The sequence below is a fragment of the Haliotis rufescens genome, unplaced genomic scaffold (genome assembly GCF_023055435.1).
Source record: "Haliotis rufescens isolate VD_foot unplaced genomic scaffold, xgHalRufe1.0.p SCAF_97, whole genome shotgun sequence".
Classification (NCBI taxonomy): Eukaryota; Metazoa; Mollusca; class Gastropoda; order Lepetellida; family Haliotidae; genus Haliotis; species Haliotis rufescens.
Genome location: NW_025964391.1, coordinates 135,668 through 159,878, shown reverse-complemented (window position 1 = coordinate 159,878; position 24,211 = coordinate 135,668). Strand labels below are relative to the sequence as shown.

The 24,211-nt window shown below is 39.0% G+C and overlaps 1 protein-coding gene across 3 annotated transcripts in view; it reads right to left on the bottom strand.

The window, feature by feature from the left end:
• Window positions 1-261: 261 nt before the first annotated feature.
• Window positions 262-24,211, bottom strand: part of LOC125377720 (protein mono-ADP-ribosyltransferase PARP14-like) — a 46,946-nt gene continuing 22,996 nt past the window's right edge. Inside the window, exons 9-27 of one of the 3 annotated variants that reach the window (XM_048391769.1) lie at window positions 23,763-24,039; window positions 22,968-23,191; window positions 22,215-22,294; window positions 21,654-21,875; window positions 20,815-21,030; window positions 20,193-20,295; window positions 19,925-20,062; window positions 17,068-17,133; window positions 13,801-13,983; window positions 13,232-13,429; window positions 11,410-11,577; window positions 10,764-10,829; window positions 10,063-10,245; window positions 9,507-9,704; window positions 8,800-8,954; window positions 6,650-7,040; window positions 5,548-5,708; window positions 4,232-4,409; window positions 262-2,711 (exon numbers count right to left, since the gene is read on the bottom strand). In XM_048391769.1, coding sequence (XP_048247726.1) covers window positions 2,422-2,711; window positions 4,232-4,409; window positions 5,548-5,708; window positions 6,650-7,040; window positions 8,800-8,954; window positions 9,507-9,704; window positions 10,063-10,245; window positions 10,764-10,829; window positions 11,410-11,577; window positions 13,232-13,429; window positions 13,801-13,983; window positions 17,068-17,133; window positions 19,925-20,062; window positions 20,193-20,295; window positions 20,815-21,030; window positions 21,654-21,875; window positions 22,215-22,294; window positions 22,968-23,191; window positions 23,763-24,039 — 3,497 coding nt within the window. In that variant the 3' untranslated portion in view covers window positions 262-2,421. The remainder of the gene's footprint in view (window positions 2,712-4,231; window positions 4,410-5,547; window positions 5,709-6,649; window positions 7,041-8,799; window positions 8,955-9,506; window positions 9,705-10,062; window positions 10,246-10,763; window positions 10,830-11,409; window positions 11,578-13,231; window positions 13,430-13,800; window positions 13,984-17,067; window positions 17,134-19,924; window positions 20,063-20,192; window positions 20,296-20,814; window positions 21,031-21,653; window positions 21,876-22,214; window positions 22,295-22,967; window positions 23,192-23,762; window positions 24,040-24,211) is intronic. The other 2 variants (XM_048391770.1, XM_048391771.1) reach the window with 2 other exon arrangements.

The following is a 24,211-nucleotide window of genomic DNA, read 5'->3' as shown; positions in this document are numbered from 1 at the left end:
CCAGCTATATGATGGGGGTCTGTAAATGATCGAGTCTGGACCAGACAATCCAGTGATTGACATCATGAGCATCTAATGGGGCACTCCCTAGGGTGTCTATGTGACACCTGATATGGTCTGCTGATATCATGACAGTTACATGACAAAAAAAGTTTTTCAATGTTTTCTAATCCTTCAATTTCTGGTCTTCGGTAAAATTCCTTTCTGCTCTTATTCTTTTGGAACACAAGATTAACTTGCTTTGGGACAACTTTTGCACCACATGAGGTTTACATATACGGCTTATAACAATCGTACATCTCGTTATAATAGTCATCATTAAGTGCCAAAAGTAACAGCTCACAAATATGGTGGGTTGCGCTTAACTTTTGTGCATGTGTATACATGGAGGTTCATTTGATCGGCCTGCCATTGGGCTATACAGGAAACATAAGCACTCAACCCACGTATATCATAGCTTTAGTTCACCTAGCATTCAGACAAGCATAGCATTAAATCATTAGCATTGGTATACAAAACGTAACTCGTCAAAAAGAATAAGAAGTAGTTGTTATCCATAAAAAGATATTAATTTTATCAAGTTTCGTTCTTTCTCATTCTTTCTTTTTGGTCAAATGGTTCAAGGAGGTTATTGGTACTTATTGGTATTGGTATCCTAACATGAAGCCACATGATACTAGCTCAGTTTATTAACATTGTTGTTACTACCTCCAGTTGTCATGTGAAGGCAGTGGATGGGGCTTATCATCGTATTATAATAACGCTTCTTTCAATATCTTTTCGCTGTATCTTACATGTGTAAGTAAAGGAGAATGTCCGAAATCTCGCGATTATTTTCGCACGTGAAGCTTGTTCGAGGCCGTTAGGGACTTTGAGGACTTTCTCCTACTTAAAACAAAGCTCGATCAAGTTAATGCCTCAAACTAATCTTCAAGTGATATTCACTACGCTATGCTATACTATGGGAGGGTGACCACTCTTGTTTAACTATAGGAGGGGACCTTTCAGTGAAAATTATGGGACGTTTTAGTACCCATACTCGAATTATTGGAGTGTTAGCAAAATGATTGTGTCTATCCAACTGTCATTAAAGTTCACGTAACTTTGTTGTAACAAAACCTAAAACCCCAACTATGGCCCAGCCGCGTGATTTTTGACATGCACTCAAAAAAGATGCAACAAACGATGTTGATACATAATGCCAACTCTCACTGTATTCTATGCAAACAAATGACATATGATCAATTACGAACGTAAATATACATAAAAAGGTCAAGCATCAGAAGCACCAGAAACATAAAGTTAGTGCGAGTGAGTGAGTATGGTTTTACGCCGCTTTGTCGGCGGGGGACACGAAAAATGGGCTTCACACATTTGTAACCATGTTGGGAATCGAACCCGAGACTTCGGCGTGACGAGCGAACGCTTTAACCACAAGGTTACCCGACCGCCCCTCATATAGTTTGATAGTATTTGGACAATCGGTTGCAGAGCAATAGAGCAATATATGTCTTTAAACATGAATTATTGTAAAATTCCCTCTGCTCGTCGTTTCAGGTTCTACTGAAGAAATACTTGTTCTGAAAACAAATGTTGTGAAACATACATTGTTCGGTTTCCCCTTTCACAGAACACCTGCTGTTTGACGCAGTGAACCTTTAAATATCTACGAGCTTTGAGCTATTACAACCTCCTGAGAATTGGCGAGGGACATTCAACATTTCGAGGTACATGCCTAAGTTTGGAGTTCTTGTCATGTAGGCCAGCTTTATAAAAGTAACTACCAGTAAAATATTTTGTTCATTTCCCAAAATTTCAACCTTATTAAGCAGACAAACAATTAAGTAAATATGTAAACAGCTTCTGAATTTTTTGTATGTTTTTTTAATATTATCTTTGTCACCCAAAGATAAATGATGTATTGAATATCTTATTACCATCATCGAACTTCAACTATAGAAGCCTTGTGCTTGGATATTTAGTTATTGAGTCAAACGTACGAGCCAGAGAGCAAGTTTGATTCCCCATTTAAAACTGTACACTTTACTCGTTTTGTGAAATTTGTTGTGATTGAGACTTCAATCTCGCACACAAGGCGCCTGTATTTTGCATAGGTACGTGATGTATATGATTTCAAAATATACACAATATTACTATAACTACAACTACACTTTGAAATAAGAAAATATCTGCAGCGAGGTTAAATGTGATACTATTTCAATAAACACGTAAAACCATACTCACTCACAACAATACATGTACAGGTTCGAGCGCTGCTGCTCACGGAATAACTAATGTATGTGAGATATTCAAAAATTTCAAATAAAATATTGATACTTCTAACTTTACTGAAAGGTTACATTATACTTCAACACAAGTGGTTTCTAACAAATACAAACTTGTCAACACATTTACACCATTTCAAGGTTGGAATGTGACCAGATAATCTGGGTAAGCCTGTGTATCATTGAACACAACGTACATGTGAATATTGTTAATATCATTCACGACCGAGTCATACAGCTCAGTGCCAGTGCTTCCTGTCTTGGACGGTGGAACTCTCATCCCATGTTTCCCCAAAGTATATTCACCAATCAAGACTCGAACCAGGTACAAGTATTTCTGCCCTTGTGCGGCCGGTCTGGAGTATGTATCTTGGGCAGAATATTCGGCATTAACAGCGAAATACACTCCTTGGCCGTAGGCGGTGGCTGAAATTGGAAGCGGTTATCTGTAGACCCATTGGAATATTAAGAGCAAGTAGCCATTCCTTGAATGCTACGAACAGTGTATATCTAAAGGTGTCATTATGTACTTTTCACAAGTAAAATATGTGTAACGTGAATCGTATCCGAAAAAAAACATATGCACATTTACTGTTCTTAAAAAAATCGCTCTTCTTTTGTGATAATTTCCAATGAGGAATTCAAATACATATATAAAAATATGCAATCTCAAGCTTCCGGCCTCACAGCCTTCCACAGTCCCTGTCTTTCTCACAGTCACTAGACCATATTATTTTCCATTCCACCCAGGCCTTTCTGTGATGAACAAGCCCTAAATGAAGCAAGTCTCCCATCTCACTGGGGCTCCATTTCAATTTACATGGAATTATTTGTTTCTATCAAAATCATATATTTTCAGAGACTAAGTGTTAGTCTGGGCCTTCACCATGTACACTCGTTTGGCACCACATTGAATACTAGAGATGCTTGTTCAACCATTGCTGTGACTGATAAAGGAGGGGAATTGTAGTGAGGCAATTGATAAACTTCATATAAAATTTCTATTGCACACATGTTACAAAGCTGCAAGTGAAGTTGTTTGAACAGAATGTGGTCGCTTCCAGCTGTTCATAAATGCTCACTGTAGAGTTCTGTCTTGTTGGATACGGTTTACCAGACAACCATTAACAGAAACTCCAGACAATGTTATGATTTACACATTAGATTAGATGATGCAGGGGACGAAAACCGTGTTTTTTTTCTGACGAATACCATTTTAATAATTTGGGGCATGTCTAGCTTGCACAAGATGTAGGTGACAGAAAGGTATTTCTTAATATTTTGAAACAAAGATGTAAAGATATTTATCAACATGAGTAATTCATAAGTCAAATTATTTAAATTATTCTTCTGAAATCAAAAGTTCAATTGCATCATTACCTTATGTAATGAAAAACAATCTCCGTCGAATGTTACCCAAATTTAGCTGCAATGTACGTAATGTTAACATTAGAGCAGCTAGATTTTCCAAAAAAACACGGCAATTGAATATGCACCCTGTCCATACTCTAACCACCCTAATGAAGAATCAGGGCGTATGGTTTTACGCCACCTTTAGCAATCTTCCACCAATATCACGGCGGGGGACCCCTAATTAAGATGAATATCACGTACTATCAATATGTCCAGAATATGCAAGTCCAAGAAATGATTACATGCAACCGTATTTAAAAAACGGACCATCTCGGGAAAAGTTGTATGATATACTTAAAATCGAAAGTGTGAATATGTTACTTAAGTTATCCGTGTTATTGTACCGCGTATTTCACTTGAGAGCGAAGAAACCCATATATATCTGCTATGAAGTGCATTTCTGTAAACCCGTCTTATACTCTACGAAACTATAATGCCAAGATTGCGCAGCAAGTATTAACTATATCATTGTATATGCGATGTATTATTGGCCTTTTGGCCATATATGCCTGTCTGTCTGAAGCAATACATACCATTTTTCCCACAATAGCTTCTGTTGAACCCATGTGCATTGATGCTGCCTATAGCATCTGTGCTGGTACCGTGCCACAGCCATGCCTCGTTCTGGGTACCCTGGGGGTTCTGCTTTTCCAGTTGCTTCCTTTTTGCCGCATATTGCTGGTACAGAGATCTGTTCTGAATGCGAGTCACCTATGACAAATACGCAATGTATGATGGTACTTTTCAGTAACAGGGAAGGTGTTAGTCAACGTCGTAGGTTACAAACCACTGCAAAGGTTGTAAGGGTACACTTCAAGTCACGTCCTGGCAGACTATAATGTGCAAGTTGAAATGCGTTGAGTTGCTAAGGGAGCGACCATTTGATATTATTAAAATTATTCTAGCTCATGGCTTTGATTAAAAAATCTGGTTTTACCACTGCAGCTGAAAATTATCTAGTCTCCATACAAAATTCCAATTAGTTTTATGATAAGGTCTTCATAGGTAAGAAATTTATTTTAATGGGAGGACTCTACATACAGCCAGCACATATGTAATACACAACGGAGATGGTGTTCTATCCGACATTCAGATGACGATCAAGAGGAATCTACTATTTCTGTTACAAATGTAAAAAGTTCTTTCCATAGATAGATGCACATATTTTATGCAAACATGTCCGTGCCTAATATGCCATGTTATCATTAGTTTTGTGTTATAAATATTGAGGTTAATGATGCACTGTTCCAGAAATAGAATCACCTCCGCGTGTGAACCATACATCAGATAGCATTGAGTGTGTTGGGTTTAAAAACATCCATATATCTTTATGCCATTGTATCGTAAAGAGTGTCAGATCATGTCCGTGTTACATCGTATCGTCACTATTGGATGGTAATTCATAAATACATGCATATGATAAAGTTATTCGTTATTTTGATATTATGTTCTTATGTATAATTTCCCGCTGCTACTACGATTTTGTCAAAGACTTTATAATTTCAATGACTATCTTCACCCGGAGGATATCATTTACATCGGGAAAGAGGTCCATATGACGTTTGACCTAATAAATTTTAACCGATTTGCAAACAGACGTTTCCTGATTTACGTGGATCTATGTTATTTCTCGCATCTAGAACAAGTCTCAGTAAAGGTTTAGTCAATGTCATCAGATCTTAGTTAATATTGACTTACGAACTTTAACAGCTTTTCAAGAACCTACTTAAAAGGGAAATCTCCTCAGCTTACGCGTATATTTGTATTTTGAGAGGCAGAGGCAAGGAAAAACTATCATGATATTTCAAGTTCATCGACTGTGCGTTTTATAGAGATTGTGGTATCGTACCTGAAGAACCTTGGCATTGCTGTTGTTGATAGTTGACATAAATGTTTGTTCAACCGTCTTAAACTCTTCACCGCCAGCTGCGACTTGAAAACACTCAATATTAACATCATCCACCATTTTCTGCCAGCTCGGAGGTAGGTCAAATATTGATTGTTTGGCCTCTGAAAAACAACACGTAGGATATAAATACATTTAATTAAGTATGACACCTACACGAATGTCACAATGTATATATTCTCTTCACGTAAGGATAGTGTGTAGTTAAGAAGTGTGGTTCGTATGTATTTGCTTAAACAGACTACTCCTTGACCTCATCGTTGAGAAAAATATGAATGGCTGTATCTGCTAATACTGTATGCCGAATTAGGGTTGACAGTTTGTTGTCCACCGTGTTCTAATCACAAAGAAATAAATAATCTCCTATTCATCGTGGCATTGAAATTGAATATATTTGTCTTCAAACACGTCGCCTTAGTTGTCAGATGGCGTTTTACCAGTGTCTATATATACTATCGGAAAAGTATAACTGTGCTTCACATAAAGTGGTGTAAACGTTATGTTATTGAAAATAACAACATAATATTTGATCACTCCTCTGATCAATGTTTTATCACAACGAATTCGTTGACATAACCTATACATGGTAACAGGAGACAGAGCCACACGCCCCCACAGAGTGGTGGTGTAACAGCTCAATTAACAATGCCACAATCGGATGTGACTACCATATGCGTTGATACAGAGCGGTGGTGCATTGAAGACACGAGAGACATTGAAGCCCTGGCTTTGCATAAGCGTTTGTTACGGTTAAACAAAAACGTTTTCATGGGCACGATAGGTCTACAATTATTGTGTGCTGTTCACATGACAAATACCACGTGTGTAATTATCATGCTCCCAACGAACACGCAAAGATCCTAATCGTGCGCGTGTAAATTGTGAATCTCGACCTTATAGTCGAGGAGATGTCTTAAATAATATGTATTAAAAACTGCATTACATAACTTCATAGTAAATTTATTTTTAATGAAAGTTATGTGAAGCACAGTTAATTATTCCGTTAGTATATTTAGATACACCTTAGATAATACTATTTTCTCACCCTGCAAAAGGTCTCGTCGCATGACATTGTATGTTTTCTTTGCTGCTGTTCCCTCCAAGGACGAAAAGTCGATTTCGATCTTGGTCTTCATGAAAGGTACCTTGCACGACTTCTTATTGTCTGTAAATGCCTTTTCGATTGCTGCATTTTCCTTCTTACCAAAGTCCTTCTTATCGGAAGGACTGTCTTTCTTGAAATAGGCCCACTGTATTGTTCGAGAGAGTAGGGTCGCCTTTTCTGTTTCGCTCTCCTCCTTCTCAATGTCACGTAGGTATTGAAAAACCTTTCCTGTGGCAAGCCCAACCTCACCTCTCAGTCCTGTCAGTTCTATAGCTCCTTTGTTTCTGTCGACTCTTAGCTCCACATCAAAGCGTTTATGCAAGGAGTCAATCTGGAAGTATATTTTCTGTGTCAGTAAATCGTCAGGATGCTCGATATCCTAAGGGTATCTACTTCTAATCCAACAATTAGGGATTCGAAAGTATATTTATTATGCTGCAAATAACAATTCCAAAGAATCTGAATATTTATCTAAGACTTTTTTTCAAATGAAATTGAAATTCACAACAAATTATAAAAGGGGGAAACAAAAGTGGATTGAAGAGGCTAGTAAATAATAACATATATTTGAGAGGTCTTTTTGTAGAAATACATTTGCAAACAAAAACGATAAAACCTTTTCAATAATTATAATTAATATGTAGCAGAGTCCGTCGCACGATTCCGACTATTTCATAAGCATCATATGCTTGTCGTAAGAGGCTCCTAACGGGATCGGCAGGTCAGGCTCGCTGACTTGGTTGATGCATGTCATCGTATCCCAATTGCTTGGAACGATGCTCATGATGTCAATCACTGGCTTGTCTGGTCCAGACTCGATTATTTACAGATAGCCGTCATATAGCTGGACTATTGCTGAGTTTGGCGTTAAACAACAAATCATAAGCCTGAGAGGGTTGGAGGAATAGCCTTGTGGTTAAAGCGTTCGCTCGTCACGCCGAAAGCGTTCGATTCCCCACATGGGTACAATGTGTGAAGCCCGATTCTGGTGTCCCTCGCCGTGATATTGCTGGAATATTGTTAAAAGCGGCGTAAAACACTCCTCACTTACTCACTAGTACTCACTCATAAGCATTTGTTTAGGAATCACTACAAAAATAGTGTTTACGAAAAAGTGAGCGTATCCTGCCCTCAACAATTGCAAATGCAGGTCAATTGTTCATTTGAAAAATAAATCACACAGGAATATATGGTACAACATCATTTTGCTCATTGACGGACCAAATGTCTACCATAAAACTTATCTAATGCTTCTTTAAGAACGTGGTTGTTGTAACGCTGATCAAACAGCCTTTGTGCAAGATTCGTATGACGCTCTTTCAAATCTTCGTAAAAAGAGCATCCTCGATTGTACCTCAAACGTTGTGAAATGTAGACACCAAGGCCTGGAACTTCTGGAATATTGCTGGACAGAAAGGGACGGATGAGGCGGGCTCACTGGTCTCCTATATTTCTAGTTCAGGTGGGTAAATCAGTGGAAGGAAATTGGGTATTTTAATATTTTTTAACGATACCAGATAATCGAAATTCCGGAAGCTTTAAGTTAAATGGCTTGGCCAAATGCCCGTGTTGCCAATCCAATGCGTGGTTTTGGCATATTTCTTCAGTTATTTGTGGCATTATTTGAGATGTCACTTATGGCAAGCTCTTTGATTAAGCATTGAATGCGTAGTGATCCTTCTATACAATGGCAGAGTTATTTGAGGCAATGTCAGTTGGATCTACTATAAACTTTTCATCAATGGCATCAAGTTTCATTTTGTTATTCCAATATTGTTTCCTAGTTTTATTTTCTTCATTTTTCTCATTCTACCAAAGACAACATCACATACTGACTTAAGCCACCCCGAAATACATTCAACAGGTTCATCTTCTCTTTTGGCCATTATTTTATCAAATGTTTTGACAGGATCCATAATGATTGTAAAGTTGTGATCCTAACTGGTATAAGGCTGTTCACGGGATTTAGGACCATATTTGACTAGTAACTGTTGAAGGCTGGTATTGTCTTCTTGCAAAACCTCTAATGGCAATACACATGTTCCAAACTCAAATAATGGACATTGCTACTGTGAAGTGAATGTCGTAACCTGATGGTCTGTTAGTTTTGTTATCACTTGGTCCTGTGATGTCTCTGTAATCCATTCCTCCTTGCATAGTGCTTCCAGGTTCCTTATACCATTGGCTATGTTGTCTGATTGGTCAGAGAAGAAGAAGAGATCAACCCTCCCTGTCGAAGTGGTGCCTGACGAAATGTACGAAGAACAAGATGGAACCTACCAATCCTTGGGAAGCGTAAAGGCAGTTATCTTATTGATAGATAAAACGACAAAACCCTTTCCATCCCGCCTATGAATGCAACGAGGTCATTCCATCACGGTTAATAATAATAAGGAAATTAGTTCAGCAAATACTCAAACACAAAAGTAACTGTAATCAGTTAAATTTATGGATAACTGAAAATAATGACAATAATGACGACATGGCCTATTTTCCAACTACTAATTGTTCAGACAAACTAGGGTAGCTTGATGAGATTTTTGTGTCTGATGGGTCCAAAGAAAAAAATAATTCTTTCTCCCTCTCTTGCACATCTCTTATAGGAAATTAAAGTAGAATACATTTAACCATAATTTGTGTAAAACAAAACTAATATCAAGGCAGAATTTGGATGTGAAAGTTTGAAGTTGTTTGAAATATTATTTAATATTATTAAAGATCATTTTCCTATGGGGTATCTCTTTGCAATCGTTAACAGCACAAATACAACCCCTGCACCTTATTGGTAAATACTTACCTCTTGTAATGATAGATTGTGCCTGTGGTATTCCTCCTGTGCCTGCCGAGTGTTTCACCATTGCAGCAAATGGTTTTAACATTGCTTCCTGGAATACAACTACTCGAACATCGCTGATGTTAACAGCCTGAGGTCCGAACTCAGCAAATGCTTGTGACATACGCTTGGCAATATCCTCAGGCTGTATATTACCGATGCCTGTACAGAAAATGTTGCTTGATACAATAGAAGCTGTCATATAGATGTAAAGTACAACTATGAAAGGAACATTCTGACTGCTGCACATCTCTTCAGCTTCTTTTTATTATTATTAATATTATTTTTATTATTATTGTTGTTGTTGTAGTTGTTCTTATCATTATTGACCACTGCTGTTTCTTTCAAGTTCCGAAAAACGACCACTAAATCTGTTATATTTTCCAATATTCTTCATTTGTTGATTGAGAACTACAACGAAACATATATTCTGATCCAAACATGGATGAAACATTACCAATAATAATATGTAAAATATTAACACACTCACAACGACTGCTACCAGTTCTAGCCACGTTACCTGTTCCCAGCAAAGGGAATGCTACTGACTGTGCACCACGCAGTTTTTCTGCCTCTTCCAGACAGCTGAGGACTACTTTCTTCCAGTCATTGCCGAAATGGTGCCCGGCCACATGGAGGACGTATTTACACTTCAGACCTTTGGATGTCGTGCTGATAACGCCATGCTGTCTCATGTCATCAACTGTAACAGCAAATGTAAATTCAAGCATGCATTCTGGTCATGCTACCGATAAAGAAGTTAAGTAAAAGAAACCAGTTGTGCCAATCCAGACTTGAACATGTACTTGCGGCCTGACAATACTGGGTGTAACTATGCATTGGGATCGGATTCCCTTGAAATCTGGATACTCACGTGCCGGAGCTAATGATTGCTTTTGGGATGTTTCCCATGGACTTGAAACTGAACTCAACTTCTCTCACTCATATCAACAAAACATTCTAGTGGATAAACCCTTTTTGATAGATACTCACAATGACGTGAGCTTCGTTTTCTACTTGTGTAACACCGACCACGAGCGATTACATAATTCACATGACATTCAGAATGCTAGATTACATTAATATTAATGTTACATTGATGTAACATTTCCACATAAAAGATCTGAAGTCTTCCTGAAATGTTATATTATCTACAATGTACAACTCCAGGGTATAGCAAGTGTCTTACACAACTGCACAGAGAATCGATATGAATCTCACCTTTCTTTGCACACTGCGACTCCATATCTTTGCCACATGCTTTCCTGATAGCACTTGAGACAGCACCTTAAGGAAATATACCATACACAGCACACGTAAGGCATTCCTCTTTCAGTTTATCATGTAATTCTTCTTTGCTAAGCCACGTCTACCTTTACATTTCCTTAAGTATCCATTGAGACAACTTCAGGCATATCATGTAAATACAGGTGTTATCGTTGATTAAAAATAGTGTACAGTAAAACAAAATGTATATCTTTATCAGGTTTATTTAAAGGAGCATATGTAGGTCCCTGGTGAAGTTGTGATAGTAAAACGTACCTATACTTTCCAATTCCTTTAATGATCTTAATGTGGAAGTAAAATATTCACTATTTCCCTGACATTCTTTAATTCTTTAATACGTTCTTTACCTTACGGTACAGTACATCTCTATATTACTCATTTATTCTGCTAATGGTCTTTAAATGGAAGTAAGTGGAATTGTCTTCACATGATACCATCCGGCTACTCTATAGTCCTGCTATCTTCTGCTATAGATTCAACTGTCTTATATATTGCACTGCAAAGGTCTGGTTATGGTATCAATTGGCTCCTCTCTTTTCCTCCTATTTTCTGCTAATAGTCTTACTAACGGCTGCCCCACCTTTCTTTAGGTCCAGTTCCATGTTGGTGCTGTTCACGATACAGTCTGTGTCTTCTTCTGTTATGTCCCCTTGTTTCATTTGCACTGTAATATTTCCAAACTGTATGCTACCAGAGCCGGCGGAGGCGCTCCAGGGACCTTCTGAAACAATCCCACGAACCCCTGGAACTAAAACAAAGATGATGAGAGACCGAGCAAGATTAAGTTAACGCTGCTTTGAACACTATTCAGTCGTAGCAAGACGTGTCAGTTTGATGTGGGAAACACAGGTCTTTACGACTAAAAAACCAACGACACACTGACAAATTAAGCGATATATAATCAGAAGGAAACTGGGACCGGGGGTTGATGCCTTGCATAAGACAGCGAAAGTGCGACACCTTAGACCGCTGGGCCACCCGTTATATAAATATGATTGTATACGCATTTACACGTAACTGGATCATGAGCAGAACGTTTAATAGAATCACACATTTTAATGGCAGCAGGTACCCCTACAAGCCACCACCTCATGGAGGTATTATTTACTCTACACTAGATTTGATCAGGAAGAATCCGCTTGGCCACCCGTCCGTTAGACTTGGCTGTATACGCATCTACACGTAACTGGATCAAGAGCAGAAAATCCTCATGAATCAGCCACTAACATAGAGATATTATGTGCGCTTTTCTCGTATTTATGCCATTACCAAGAAGGTCATGCTCATCACATCATATTTCTCTTCACACGGGTTTAACTTGGAAGTGATTTTGCCAACTTTCTTTGAACATGTACTAGTAGTTGCTAAAGAAACCGAATGTACCTTTAATTTAAGCTATTCAATATTTTGACGTTGATTGGAAGCCTTGATAATTATTTCATTATCACACGCGAACACATGTTGACCTTGTGACGCCTATGATCAGTTTGCCTGGAAAATTGAATTTACAACAATCAGTGTCTCATCATATCATCAAGACGTTACCTAAAAAAACCCAAGAAACTAGAGATGTTTATCAACGATAAGAACAGGAACATAAGGTGTCACATTTTCTAATTGAGACTGGAGCAACCAGTAAACATTGCAATCATTTCAGTATTGATTGTCTAGAGTATCTCTGACGTGAAAATGAATTTCTGTTGATAGTATTAATATTTTATACACTTGTACTCGCGGTAAATGTATACCTGATTTTCAGTGACCTATTTAAAACAAGTTTAAAACTATTTTGCCAATGACGACCAGTGGAATCTGTTTCGACAGATAATCGAGACTGATCAGTATCTGACGTTGACGTTCAATATTTGTTTGTGATACTGCATGTGGAGTCATTTTGATCCTTAATTATTACTGACTCCTGAATATAAACAGTATATATAATACAACTAACTACCCACTACCGTCTTGACATCACAGGTATCGTAAAGGCGACACCCCGTTCTTGTTAGTAGACAAATGTTGATTTATTGATTCAGTGTTATTAATACATTGATGTTACCTGGTGCTTATGGCACTATAAAGTACTTTATCTTTATCCTGGTATTGACTAACACACTGACAATGAATTACAAGAAACATGTTACTTACCTGTGAAAATGACTCCATCCTACGTTAAGGAGCGGTCGGATAGCCTTCGTCACACCGAAGACCCGGGTTCGATTCCAGACATGGGTTCAATGTGTGAAGCCCATTTCTGGTGTCCCCCGCCGTGATATTGCTGAAATATTGCTAAAAGCGGCGTAAAACCACACTCACTCACTCCCCATCCTACGTTACAGGAAAGTTCAAAGGAATAAATCCTATATCAAATATTGACAAATAGTCCCGCTCTTATTTCTTACCTGTTTTAGGTGTTCGTATGGTGGATTGTTGATTCAATGATTTCACTGATTCCTTCATCTGAGACGAAATTGTGAGAAACATTGACTTCTGGAACACAACCACCCGTACATCTGTCAGGTTGGATGCTTGAGGCTCGAACTCGGCAAAGGCATGAACCATGATCTCGGATATTTCTTGAGGGTTGACGTGACCAGAACCTGGTGGCATTAAGTGACGGTATTGTTATCATAATTAGCATAAACTATTAAGGGTGGTTTGGGTAGGCTAGTGGTTAAAGTGTTCGACTCCCCACATGGGTACAAAATGTAAAGCAGTTTTTCTGGTGTCCCCGCCATGATATTGCTAGAATACTTATTAAAGTGGCGTAAAATGACACGCACTTAATAAATCACTCAATCACTCATTCACTCACAATACAGTGACCTATAGTTGACTTGTAGTATATTTGGGAACGAAACATTAATATATATGAATAAATATAGGTATATTAGCACGGTACATATTCATTCATTGAACACCAAATTATCCTTATTTCATTATTAACTTGAAAAAAATAACTTGAACCTACCTGTTCCAAGGACCGGAAGGGCAATTGAGCGCGCATCACCCAATTCGTCTGCCTCTCTCAAACATGTGAGGACAACTTTCTTCCAGTCATTGCCAAAATGGTCCCCCGCCACATGTAGGACGTAGTTACACTTCAGACCTTTCGCTGTCGTGCTGACAACACCGTTCTGCCTCATTTCGTACACTATATATAAAGTATGGTTCTGATCAGTCTTTGGAATTATCGAATTTCCATAAACACACGCACGTTTTTACCGGAGAAAGATGTTGCAGCGTAGATATCTTTGTATAACACACTATTTGCCTAGAACACACACTGCATATATTTTTCATGGAGAACCGCAGCTATTTATACCTGTATGTATGAACATGGCTGACTTACTACAGGAGCCGCAGCTGATCACATCTGTGTGTATGAACATGGCTGACTTACTACAGGAGGCGCAGCTGATCACACCTGTGTGTATGAACATGGCTGACTCACTACAGGAGGCGCAGCTGATCACATCTGTTTGTATGAACATGGCTGACATACTACAGGAGCCGCAGCTAATCACATCTGTGTGTATGAACATGGCTGACTTACTACAGGAGGCGCAGCTGATCACATCTGTGTGTATGAACATGGCTGACTTACTACAGGAGGCGCAGCTGATCACATCTGTGTGTATGAACATGGCTGACTCACTACAGGAGCCGCAGCTGATCACACATGTGTGTATGAACATGGCTGACTTACTACAGGAGGCGCACCTGATCACACCTGTATGTATGAACATGGTGGACATTACTACAGGAGGCGCAGCTGATCACACCTGTGTGTATGAACATGGCTGACTTACTACAGGAGGCGCAGCTGATCACATCTGTGTGTATGAACATGGCTGACTCACTACAGGAGCCGCAGCTATTTATACCTGTATGTATGAACATGGCTGACTTACTACAGGAGGCGTAGCTGATCACATCTGTGTGTATGAACATGGCTGACTCACTACAGGAGCCGCAGCCGATCACATCTGTATGTATGAACATGGCTGACTTACTACAGGAGGCGCAGCCGATCACACCTGTGTGTATGAACATGGCTGCCTTACTACAGGAGGCGCAGCTGATCACATCTGTGTGTATGAACATGGCTGACTTACTACAGGAGGCGCAGCTGATCACATCTGTTTGTATAAACATGGCTGACTTACTACAGGAGCCGCAGCCGATCACATATGTATGTATGAACATGGCTGACTTACTACAGGAGGCGCAGTCGATCACACCTGTGTGTATGAACATGGCTGACTTACTACAGGAGGCGCAGACGATCACATCTGTATGTATAAACATTGCTGACTTACTACAGCAGGCGCAGCTGATCACACCTGTGTGTATAACATGGCTGACTTACTACAGGAGGCGCAGCTGATCGCACCTGTATGTATGAACATGGCTGACTCACTACAGGAGGCGCAGCTATTTATACCTGTATGTATGAACATGGCTGACTTACTACAGGAGGCGCAGCTGATCACACCTGTGTGTATGAACATGGCTGAATCACTACAGGAGGCGCAGGTGATCACACCTGTGTGTATGAACATGGCTGACTTACTACAGGAGCCGCAGCCGATCACACCTGTGTGTATGAACATGGCTGACTTACTACAGGAGCCGCAGCTTAAAGTTTCTCAATATTCATTGCACTAAGAGTTTCTCAATATAAATATTACTATGAGTGATTTGTGTTTGTCAGTATAAATATTACTATGAGTTTCTCAATATACATAGTATTATGAGTTTCTCAATATACATAGTATTATGAGTTTCTCAATATACATAGTATTATGAGTTTCCCAATATACATAGTACTAAGAGTTTCTCAATATACACAGTATTATGAATGTCTCAGTATACATTGTACTAAGAGTTTCTCAATGTACATAGTACTAAGAGTTTCTCAATATAAATATTACTATGTGCTTCTCAGTATAAATATTACTATGAGTGATTTGTGTTTGTCAGTATAAATATTACTATGAGTTTCTCAATATAAAAAGGTAATATGAGTTTCTCAGTATTCATAATGTATCTTACACAATCCCAAAGTCGCCTTTTTTCGCTGACATCAACGCAATCTTATACAAAAAGTTACTCTTGACGAGGTCACTGTGCGAAAACAAAGATCCTAGGACCCAACCCTTTTGGTGGCCAGACTCGCTGAAGCGGTCGCTTCCGAGGGTCCTTATTTTCGCATTTTTACCTCGTCCAAAATATTCTATCGCTTTGTTATACCGAAATTCACTTAAAAGTTGATGAAGTCTTTAAAACGTCCTGTATTTCATTACAGTAACTTAGCTGCGAACCGTGAATTGTTCGTTGTTTTCTAGCAGACGAGTCAATATTCATCACATGTGATCAAAACTGGTCATGTGACGAGTCAATATTCGAGGTCTGTGTCAGTCACATGATTTCGGGGGTCGACATTGAAATGTGTTGTTTCGTCACGTGGTCCAGATTAACCAATGGTATTTAGAGATTGTTAACAGGGGTATAATAGAGGTGCAAAAGATGAGTGACAAATTTATAGGTGGAACCTGAATGTACATCGTAGTCCTGCACCATGAGTGTGGAATAAATGTAGGTTATGAGACCGAAACCAATCTAGGTTAGAGTGAGTGAGTGAGTTGGGTGTAACGCCGCTTTTAACAGTATTCCAGTTATATCACGGCGTGTCAGCTTAATGTGGGAGGAAAGCCTGAAGTGATGCAGGTGTCAGACGTTTAACACTTCGGTGAAACCAACGAGCACGGTTATGGTGCTGACAAACCTAGAAACCGGGATTCGAAGCCACAATCATAGGTTTCTGGCTTGCCCAAGGGACGCAACTCCGCACAGCGAATCGCGGCGCCTTAGACGACTAGGCCACCCGTGCCACCAATCTAGGTTAGAAAAAACGTCTAGCAAGTTAACAGGACAACTGTTATTTTGGAGGAGAGAAATGTTATATGTAATAAAAGATTTCACAGACTTTTTGTTAGTTTATTTGAGTCCTTGTATTATGGTACAGAACGTGTGGAACATCTGACCCAATTGTTGCTAATTGTCTTCCTATAACTCCAACAGCACTTCACATAACGCCAATAGCTGCTATATTAAACCGAGCCTTTTCATAACTATTTATTGTATTGAACCACATATTCAAGTTACAAAGAATACTTGTTTTTGAATGTAAAACGATTCTCGTTGTTTTTCCAAACAAGCACTTGTTCCTTACCTTTCATTTTGCACTGTGACGTCATGTCTTTTCCGCATGCTGTGGCGATAGCTACGGACACAGCACCTGGAACAGAAAATCGTGGAAATATTCAATATGTCAATATGTGCAAATAGGCTCACTATTTATTGACTTTTCTTGTCTAACGATGCTCAATATACCAGATATATGACGGCGTTTCTGTAAGTAATAAAGTCTGGACCAGACAATCCAGTGATCGAAATTATGACCATTGTCCCACACTATCGCAATCAACCAAGTCATGACTACCCGATCCCTTTTGTCGCCAATCCCTTTAGGTTGCATTTTGTTTGGGACCTAGTCTACCCCGAAATCCCTACTAGGGAGCAACAAGACAGTAAAGTATGTGCTGTTTCTAGGCCCAAATCTAAACAGATTATAATAAAGTTATAAAGTAATATCACGGTTATATAGTTTTTAACATTCAAAATGAGCAACATGCGTCGGAGCTTGTTAATACTGAAAGATTTGAGTATTGAAATACTTAAGCACAAAGAACTATTTGAATATTTGATGTTCAACAATAGCATGCACCAATTTCAAATATCTTCTACATAATTATTTTTTTAATTAAGTGTATAAGTTTCATCCCATCCGCAAATACAGAAGTTGGAATATAGAAATAGCGCCAAGGCACAGTTGCAAACAGGTATATTTGGGAACACACAGTACCTTTTTGTAAATTAAGTATATAATCTGCATTCCATCCCCTAAGAAGGGTATTGAAGAGAGGATGCACAAACATTTCCATAATCACAAATGACATCTCTACATAAACCCACTGTACAATGCTGACTAAACTGCCGGGCAAAAGAGAGTATACAACAAAGTTTTATAGTGGATAAAACACGAAATTGCTATTCGATGGTGATGTATTTGATACGGGTATCATGTTTTATCATATAATGGGTAGGTTTCTCGGCAGGATAAAGCCAACGGATAAAAACGATATCCGTTGGGGTCATATGCGGATAGAGATGCAAATATCAAAGGTCAAGTAGGGACTACTTTCACTGTTCATAAACAATCATGGCGTCGCCCTCGTCATTCGGCGATCGAGTCAGAATTAACCATCGGGAATCTGGATAAACTACAGGGATAATTGCTATTTTATAAGTTTTGGCAACTTTGGAGATATAAATTTCGAAACAATTTTTCGAGGGCACGAGGCCTAGCCAAGCGGGATCAGTAGCCATATCTGTGCTTGTAGATCTCGGCGGCTTGAAACCTGCTCCACAAATTAAAATAGTTGGATTTGGCCGAAATATATTTGAATTGTTACCTTGTTCGTTTTGTCGCTGTGTGTACATCTGACTACACTTCATACGTTATGACAGGACAGACCGACTGTCAACAACGTCTGACCGTGGCCGTGACGTCTCATAGACTAGGGTTAGAGTAGCTTCCCTTTGACAAAGGGCAGTTACTCTAGCGGACAGACCGATGGATTGCCGCGAAAGGCAATTAAAAACAATTGTTGTTTTGCGTTTATGTTGCTTCGCCACTGCATAAGAAATAGATTTCAGTTGGAACTATATTGGCTACTGTCACTGTCCGACTGACACATCACTTACCCTGTGACGTAATAAATATTAATGCGCGCATTCCAGGAAAACTCGCAATGTTTCGGTTAATGTTTGTGAGAGAGGGAAAGCGATTTTGAAGCACAGAATTAAAGAATGACATTATATGATAAAGAGGTTATCACGCTTGTGTGTTCGGGGATGGTAAATATCCTGTATTAGGAATAAACACTATGTATTTAGCTCGCCAAGGCTCGCTAAATACAATGTTTATTCCTAATACAGGATATTTACCATCCCCAAACACACTCGCGTGATAACCTCTATGTATTTTTTACCTTTAGTTTGCAGTGTTTCGGCGAGTGTTTTCAGACCAGTAACGTTTTGATAACATTTAGAATGCGTGTACTTCCTTCTGCCCGCAGTTTATAACAAAAGAATCACTACGAACTAGTGTTGATAAAAGGTGTTGGCGAAAAGGTGAGCACATCTTACCCCGGAGGTGGCACCAATCACAAACACATGCAAACATCTCACAAACATGCAAACATCTCACAAACACGTGCAAACATCACACAAACACAAGCAAACATCTCACAATCACAAGCAAACATCTCACAAACACAAGCAAACATCTCACAATCACAAGCAAACATCTCACAATCACATGCAAACATCTCACAAACACAAGCAAACATCACACAAACATGCAAACATCACACAAACATGCAAACATCTCACAATCACATGCAAACATCACACAAACACAAGCAAACATCTCACAATCACAAGCAAACATCACACAATCACAAGCAAACATCACACAAACACAAGCAAACATCTCACAATCACAAGCAAACATCTCACAATCACAAGCAAACATCTCACAATCACATACAAACATCTCACAATCACAAGCAAACATCTCATAAACACATGCAAACATCACACAAACACATGCAAACATCTCACAAACATATCCCAGCCAAGTACAACACGAGCCGAATGCAATCTGCAATCTGAATCCAACTATAGTTGTACATATTATATCAGTGTTTCAGATTACCGAGAAGACGATTACGAAATTGAATGTTCAATTTTTTTTCAGTTCTATACCATAAACAAGTTATACCATGGCCCAACACGTCTTCAGATCCAAGACGTTCCAGTTTCATTGCAGTAGATACTAAACGGTTTTCACAACTGAACACATCACAGCTGTGTTATAAAGCGAGATATCCTTCTAACAGTTTAACGGTAACAAGCAATACAAACTACTACTGATCTACAGCGTCAACCCGCTCTTGTTTTACCTCTTTGTAGGTCCAGGTCAGGGTTTGTACTGTTGACGATGCAGTCAGCGTCCTCCTTGGTTATGTCCCCTTGTTTGATCTGAACGTTTAGCCGTCCAATCTGAAGTCCGTCCGATTCAGTCTCGGATACCCATGAATCTTCAATACAAGTTAAAATGTATGTATTCAAATATAACTGAACAATTTAATGAACGAGATACTGTCCCTATTTCAACAAAAGAACAAGAAATGGTTTCCCTCAACCGAGAAAACAAAAGTCTCTGCATACCTTCAGTGTTCAGTTGTTCAAAGAAAGAACGGCGATCCTTTATCCCAACTGCTGGCTCAGTTATCTCTCCTGTCTCCATTAGTCTTTTATACTTTTCAAAGGCCTTTGTGAAGGATTGAAAAAGAAAACACATACATACTCTTTGAGTACAGAAATAACACAAAATAAAATATATTCCTTGTTTAAGATTAAGAATCTCCATCGAGTGTCTTTTAATAACAGTATGAGTGTGAGATTCTATCAGGTCATCCCGCATGAATCTTCGACCTTTTTATGGTAACTGGTGACGTCACAAACTCACAATGACACGCAAAGCGTTGTGATAGAATGCAATTACAGCCTTATCTCCTTTGCAACTGTGTACATAGTCTGAACCATGAAATCAGTTGCAGAGCCAAAGTTCCCAATGTCAAGGGTTAGTAACGCAATGGTTCGTCATTTGTCATCAGGTGTTGTTTTCTAACACATGGAAATATGTTTGATCACACCCATACTACATCTCACGCGAAAGTCAGTTTGGAATGATGGAATAATAATAATAATAATAATAATAATAATAATAATAATAATAATAATAATAATAATAATAATAATAATGCTGTAATTATGTGTTATCTCTTACCTGGATGACTTGTTTGTCTGATGGATAAATCACTACTCGAACTTCTTCCAGTGAGGTGCTTCTCTCTTGAAAGTTATTGACAACTGTGTACATAGTCTGAGCCACGAAGTCAGGTGCATAGCCCAGGTTCCCTGTGCCTAGGGCTGGGAAGGCAATGGTTCGGCATCCGTCATCAGAAGCTGTTTGCAAACACTTCAGAATGATATTCTGAAGTACCTGTTCAGGGGAAAGGCAATATGGAGAAAAATACATACCATCTTAACAAATACCATCTTTCATGAATGTCCACAAATAGATTCTTGATATGGTTGCTATGTCAGATAGGATTCGAGCCTCTTGAAAAAATTGGGGTGTGGTCACTGAGGAGATGATGTTTCAAGTGTGAAGCTTTACGAGCTTTACGAATTTACAGGCATGGTCAAAGTGTAAAAAATAGGATCAAAGTTTTGAATATCGTGAAAAAGGAACCTATGTTTGGAGCACCACTGCTAACTAAACGTATACCAAATTTTATTTTATTATGAAAGAACATGTTTGAATAATGACAATAAATAGCTTTGCCAATATGGCTAACGAGACGGCCAAAGTGAAAATCAGATTAGCTCTTGAACAAATTGGGCTGTCATTGGTGGGAAGAAGCATATAAAAAGTTCAGTTTCACTGGAATGGTTTCCAAGGAGAAGATGTTTACGACGGACGACGAATGATAGCCACTGGTCAAAACAGGACACGACATAAGCTCACTTAACTTTATCAGGCTAATAAACCAAAACGGCTGAATTGTTGGTTACAAAAGACGCTTCAGATTCAGAGATACAAAAATAACTGGGTTAACTTACATCAGAACTAGAGGCACTTGCAGTGGACAGACAGGCATGATACACACGGCATCCCAAGTCTCCTCCAGAACTGACAGCAACATCTCCCGGCTTTATTCCTTGGGGATACTTCACTGACAGCTCATCCTGTATTGTGTTCCCTGCAGCTTTCAGGATCGACTTGGACACAGCTCCGTTGTTAAGATCAAGGTTGTTGGACGTTGAGTTTATGATAGCATCAGCCTATTGAAAATGCTTGCTGATTACAAACACTTTAAGACTGCTATAATATGAAATAAAAAAGAAGGTGCTAGGGCGTGTTTCTGTGTATATCTACAATTTCAATGATCAGATAACATCTTGGTTGACTTACTGTAGCAACACAATAGCAAGACCGTTTATATTGATTAGGAAAGCTTAATGTAGATGCCAACATGAGTACCCTTATTACTGTTCCTTCACTTCATCATCCATTTAAGACTCTAATACATCACGCAAAGCATTGCAATTGAAAGACACGCACTACACAAGACAGAGCGATCATCATATTACACAGCTTAGCACTTAATATACCATACTTACTTTTTGTTTCGCAATTTCGCCTTTGACAATTGTCACTTTGCTGTGTGAAGATGCTTTCTGTCCTTGAGTTGGAAGGACACCTTGTGAGAGAAAGAAACACAGCCATGTACTAATCAAATCAATATTCAAGTAACATGATGTCAGACAGGGAATTGTCTGTAAGCACCCTGAGTGCCACAAACACTGACTTGTGTGCACATTCTAAGTGAAGGTAACTCATAAAGACAACCTTGGGTTGCCAGAACCGTGACTATGCTCGTAGGTGTAATTATTAAACACTGAATACCGTCAAAAACAGCTTTAAAAAGCCCAAGTAACTCAATAGTTAAATAACTCATAGTTGAGAGAGAAAGAGGGTGTGTGGTGGAATGAGGTTTAGCCTTCTAGATTATTGCGCTTATACAGCTATGGGCATGCATCTGTTCGTAGCTGCTGGTACTAGTCTGGACTAATGCCCATTTTATAGTGCCAGGCAACTAAGATAACATGCTGGCGTATATCATGAAGACCCCACTCAGACACAGTATACTGACTCCAGGCTGAGCAGTACTTGTTATATTCCATTAATGCTGAGCACCATGCAGGGTAACAACAAGTACCATCTTTTAACGTCTTTAGGTATGAAACACCAGGGGATTGAACCACCGACCATACGCACTCTGGAAAGACGCTGTATCAACTAGACCACTAGAAAAAGAGCTCTCATGTTATATTACATATCTTAAGCTTCGAACAACTCCAAAAAATATTTACGGACACCACCAGTGACTGGTTTGGGTTTTGTAGCTATTGGAGGGCGTGAATCAGTTGTATTGTTGCTCTGTGTCAGCGCCACTCTTCGATCACAGAACACGAACTGTAGAGCCTCGGCAAACAGCTGGGTGGTTTTCCCGCTCATGTCAATCAGGAACACATTCGTCACGCCGCTGTTTGGACTCTCCAGAGTGAAGAATTTCTTAATGGCCTCAACAATGTGCCTGAAAAGAGACATGGAACTAATCATCTAGTAATAAAGATATTGATACATCAGATATTGAATGTAGTTAGATGTTCCTGCAATAGCGTCCCGAAAACACACCATTCGTGTGCATATTTTCTTATTATTTGTTATAAAAATAGCATTAGAATAGTATGTGCATATGAGTTAAAATGTGGTTTCTCATTTACGAGACTAACATACACTTGAGGATTTCAATGGGTTCAGCGTTTCCAGTTGATGGCAAGGTTGATTTGACTTGATGAACGTAAGTGTCATGTACGAATGACATACACAACTTCATTGACATGAATGCATATCTCATTCACCTGAACGTTCCCAAGCACATAAATGATATAACTGGAATACCAAAGTGGCGTAAACCCACATCACTCACTGACTCACTCACTCACTCCAACAACATACATGTCAAACGTTTTGAAATATTCTCTATTTTAGTTAATTGAACAAACTAAAAGGCAATTCGTGACGTTCTTTTAGACATAATGCATTTGTGAGGTATACTTTGTAAAGACACAAATCTAGACGACACCATTCAGTCTTGATCTAACCTTGTAGCAAGATTTCCTGGGTACCCAAATATTCCAGCACTAAGAGCAGGTAACGCAATAGACTTGTATCCATGTCTGTCTGTCTTCTCCATGCTTAACATGATGGCATCTTTCAGGTCTCCTTCCTCCCCAGCATGACCACCAGACCAACACGGACCGACGGCATGGGCAACCATTTTACAGGGGAGACGTCCTGCACCAGTAGTTACAACATCCCCCGCTCTCAAAGCCTTGTTCTTAGTGTATTCATCACTCTCCCGTTGAATTGTAGGTCCACCTGATAACATTATGTTAATTGTAAACTCGATGTGAAGATGTAGGAATCCTTGAAATTGCCTGGTATTGTTATGAGGTTGTGTATATTGACAGAATCACAACAAGTTGTTTGTATGGTTGAATTAATCATGTCCTATCACAGCAAATATACATTATAAAAGCATCAAATAAAA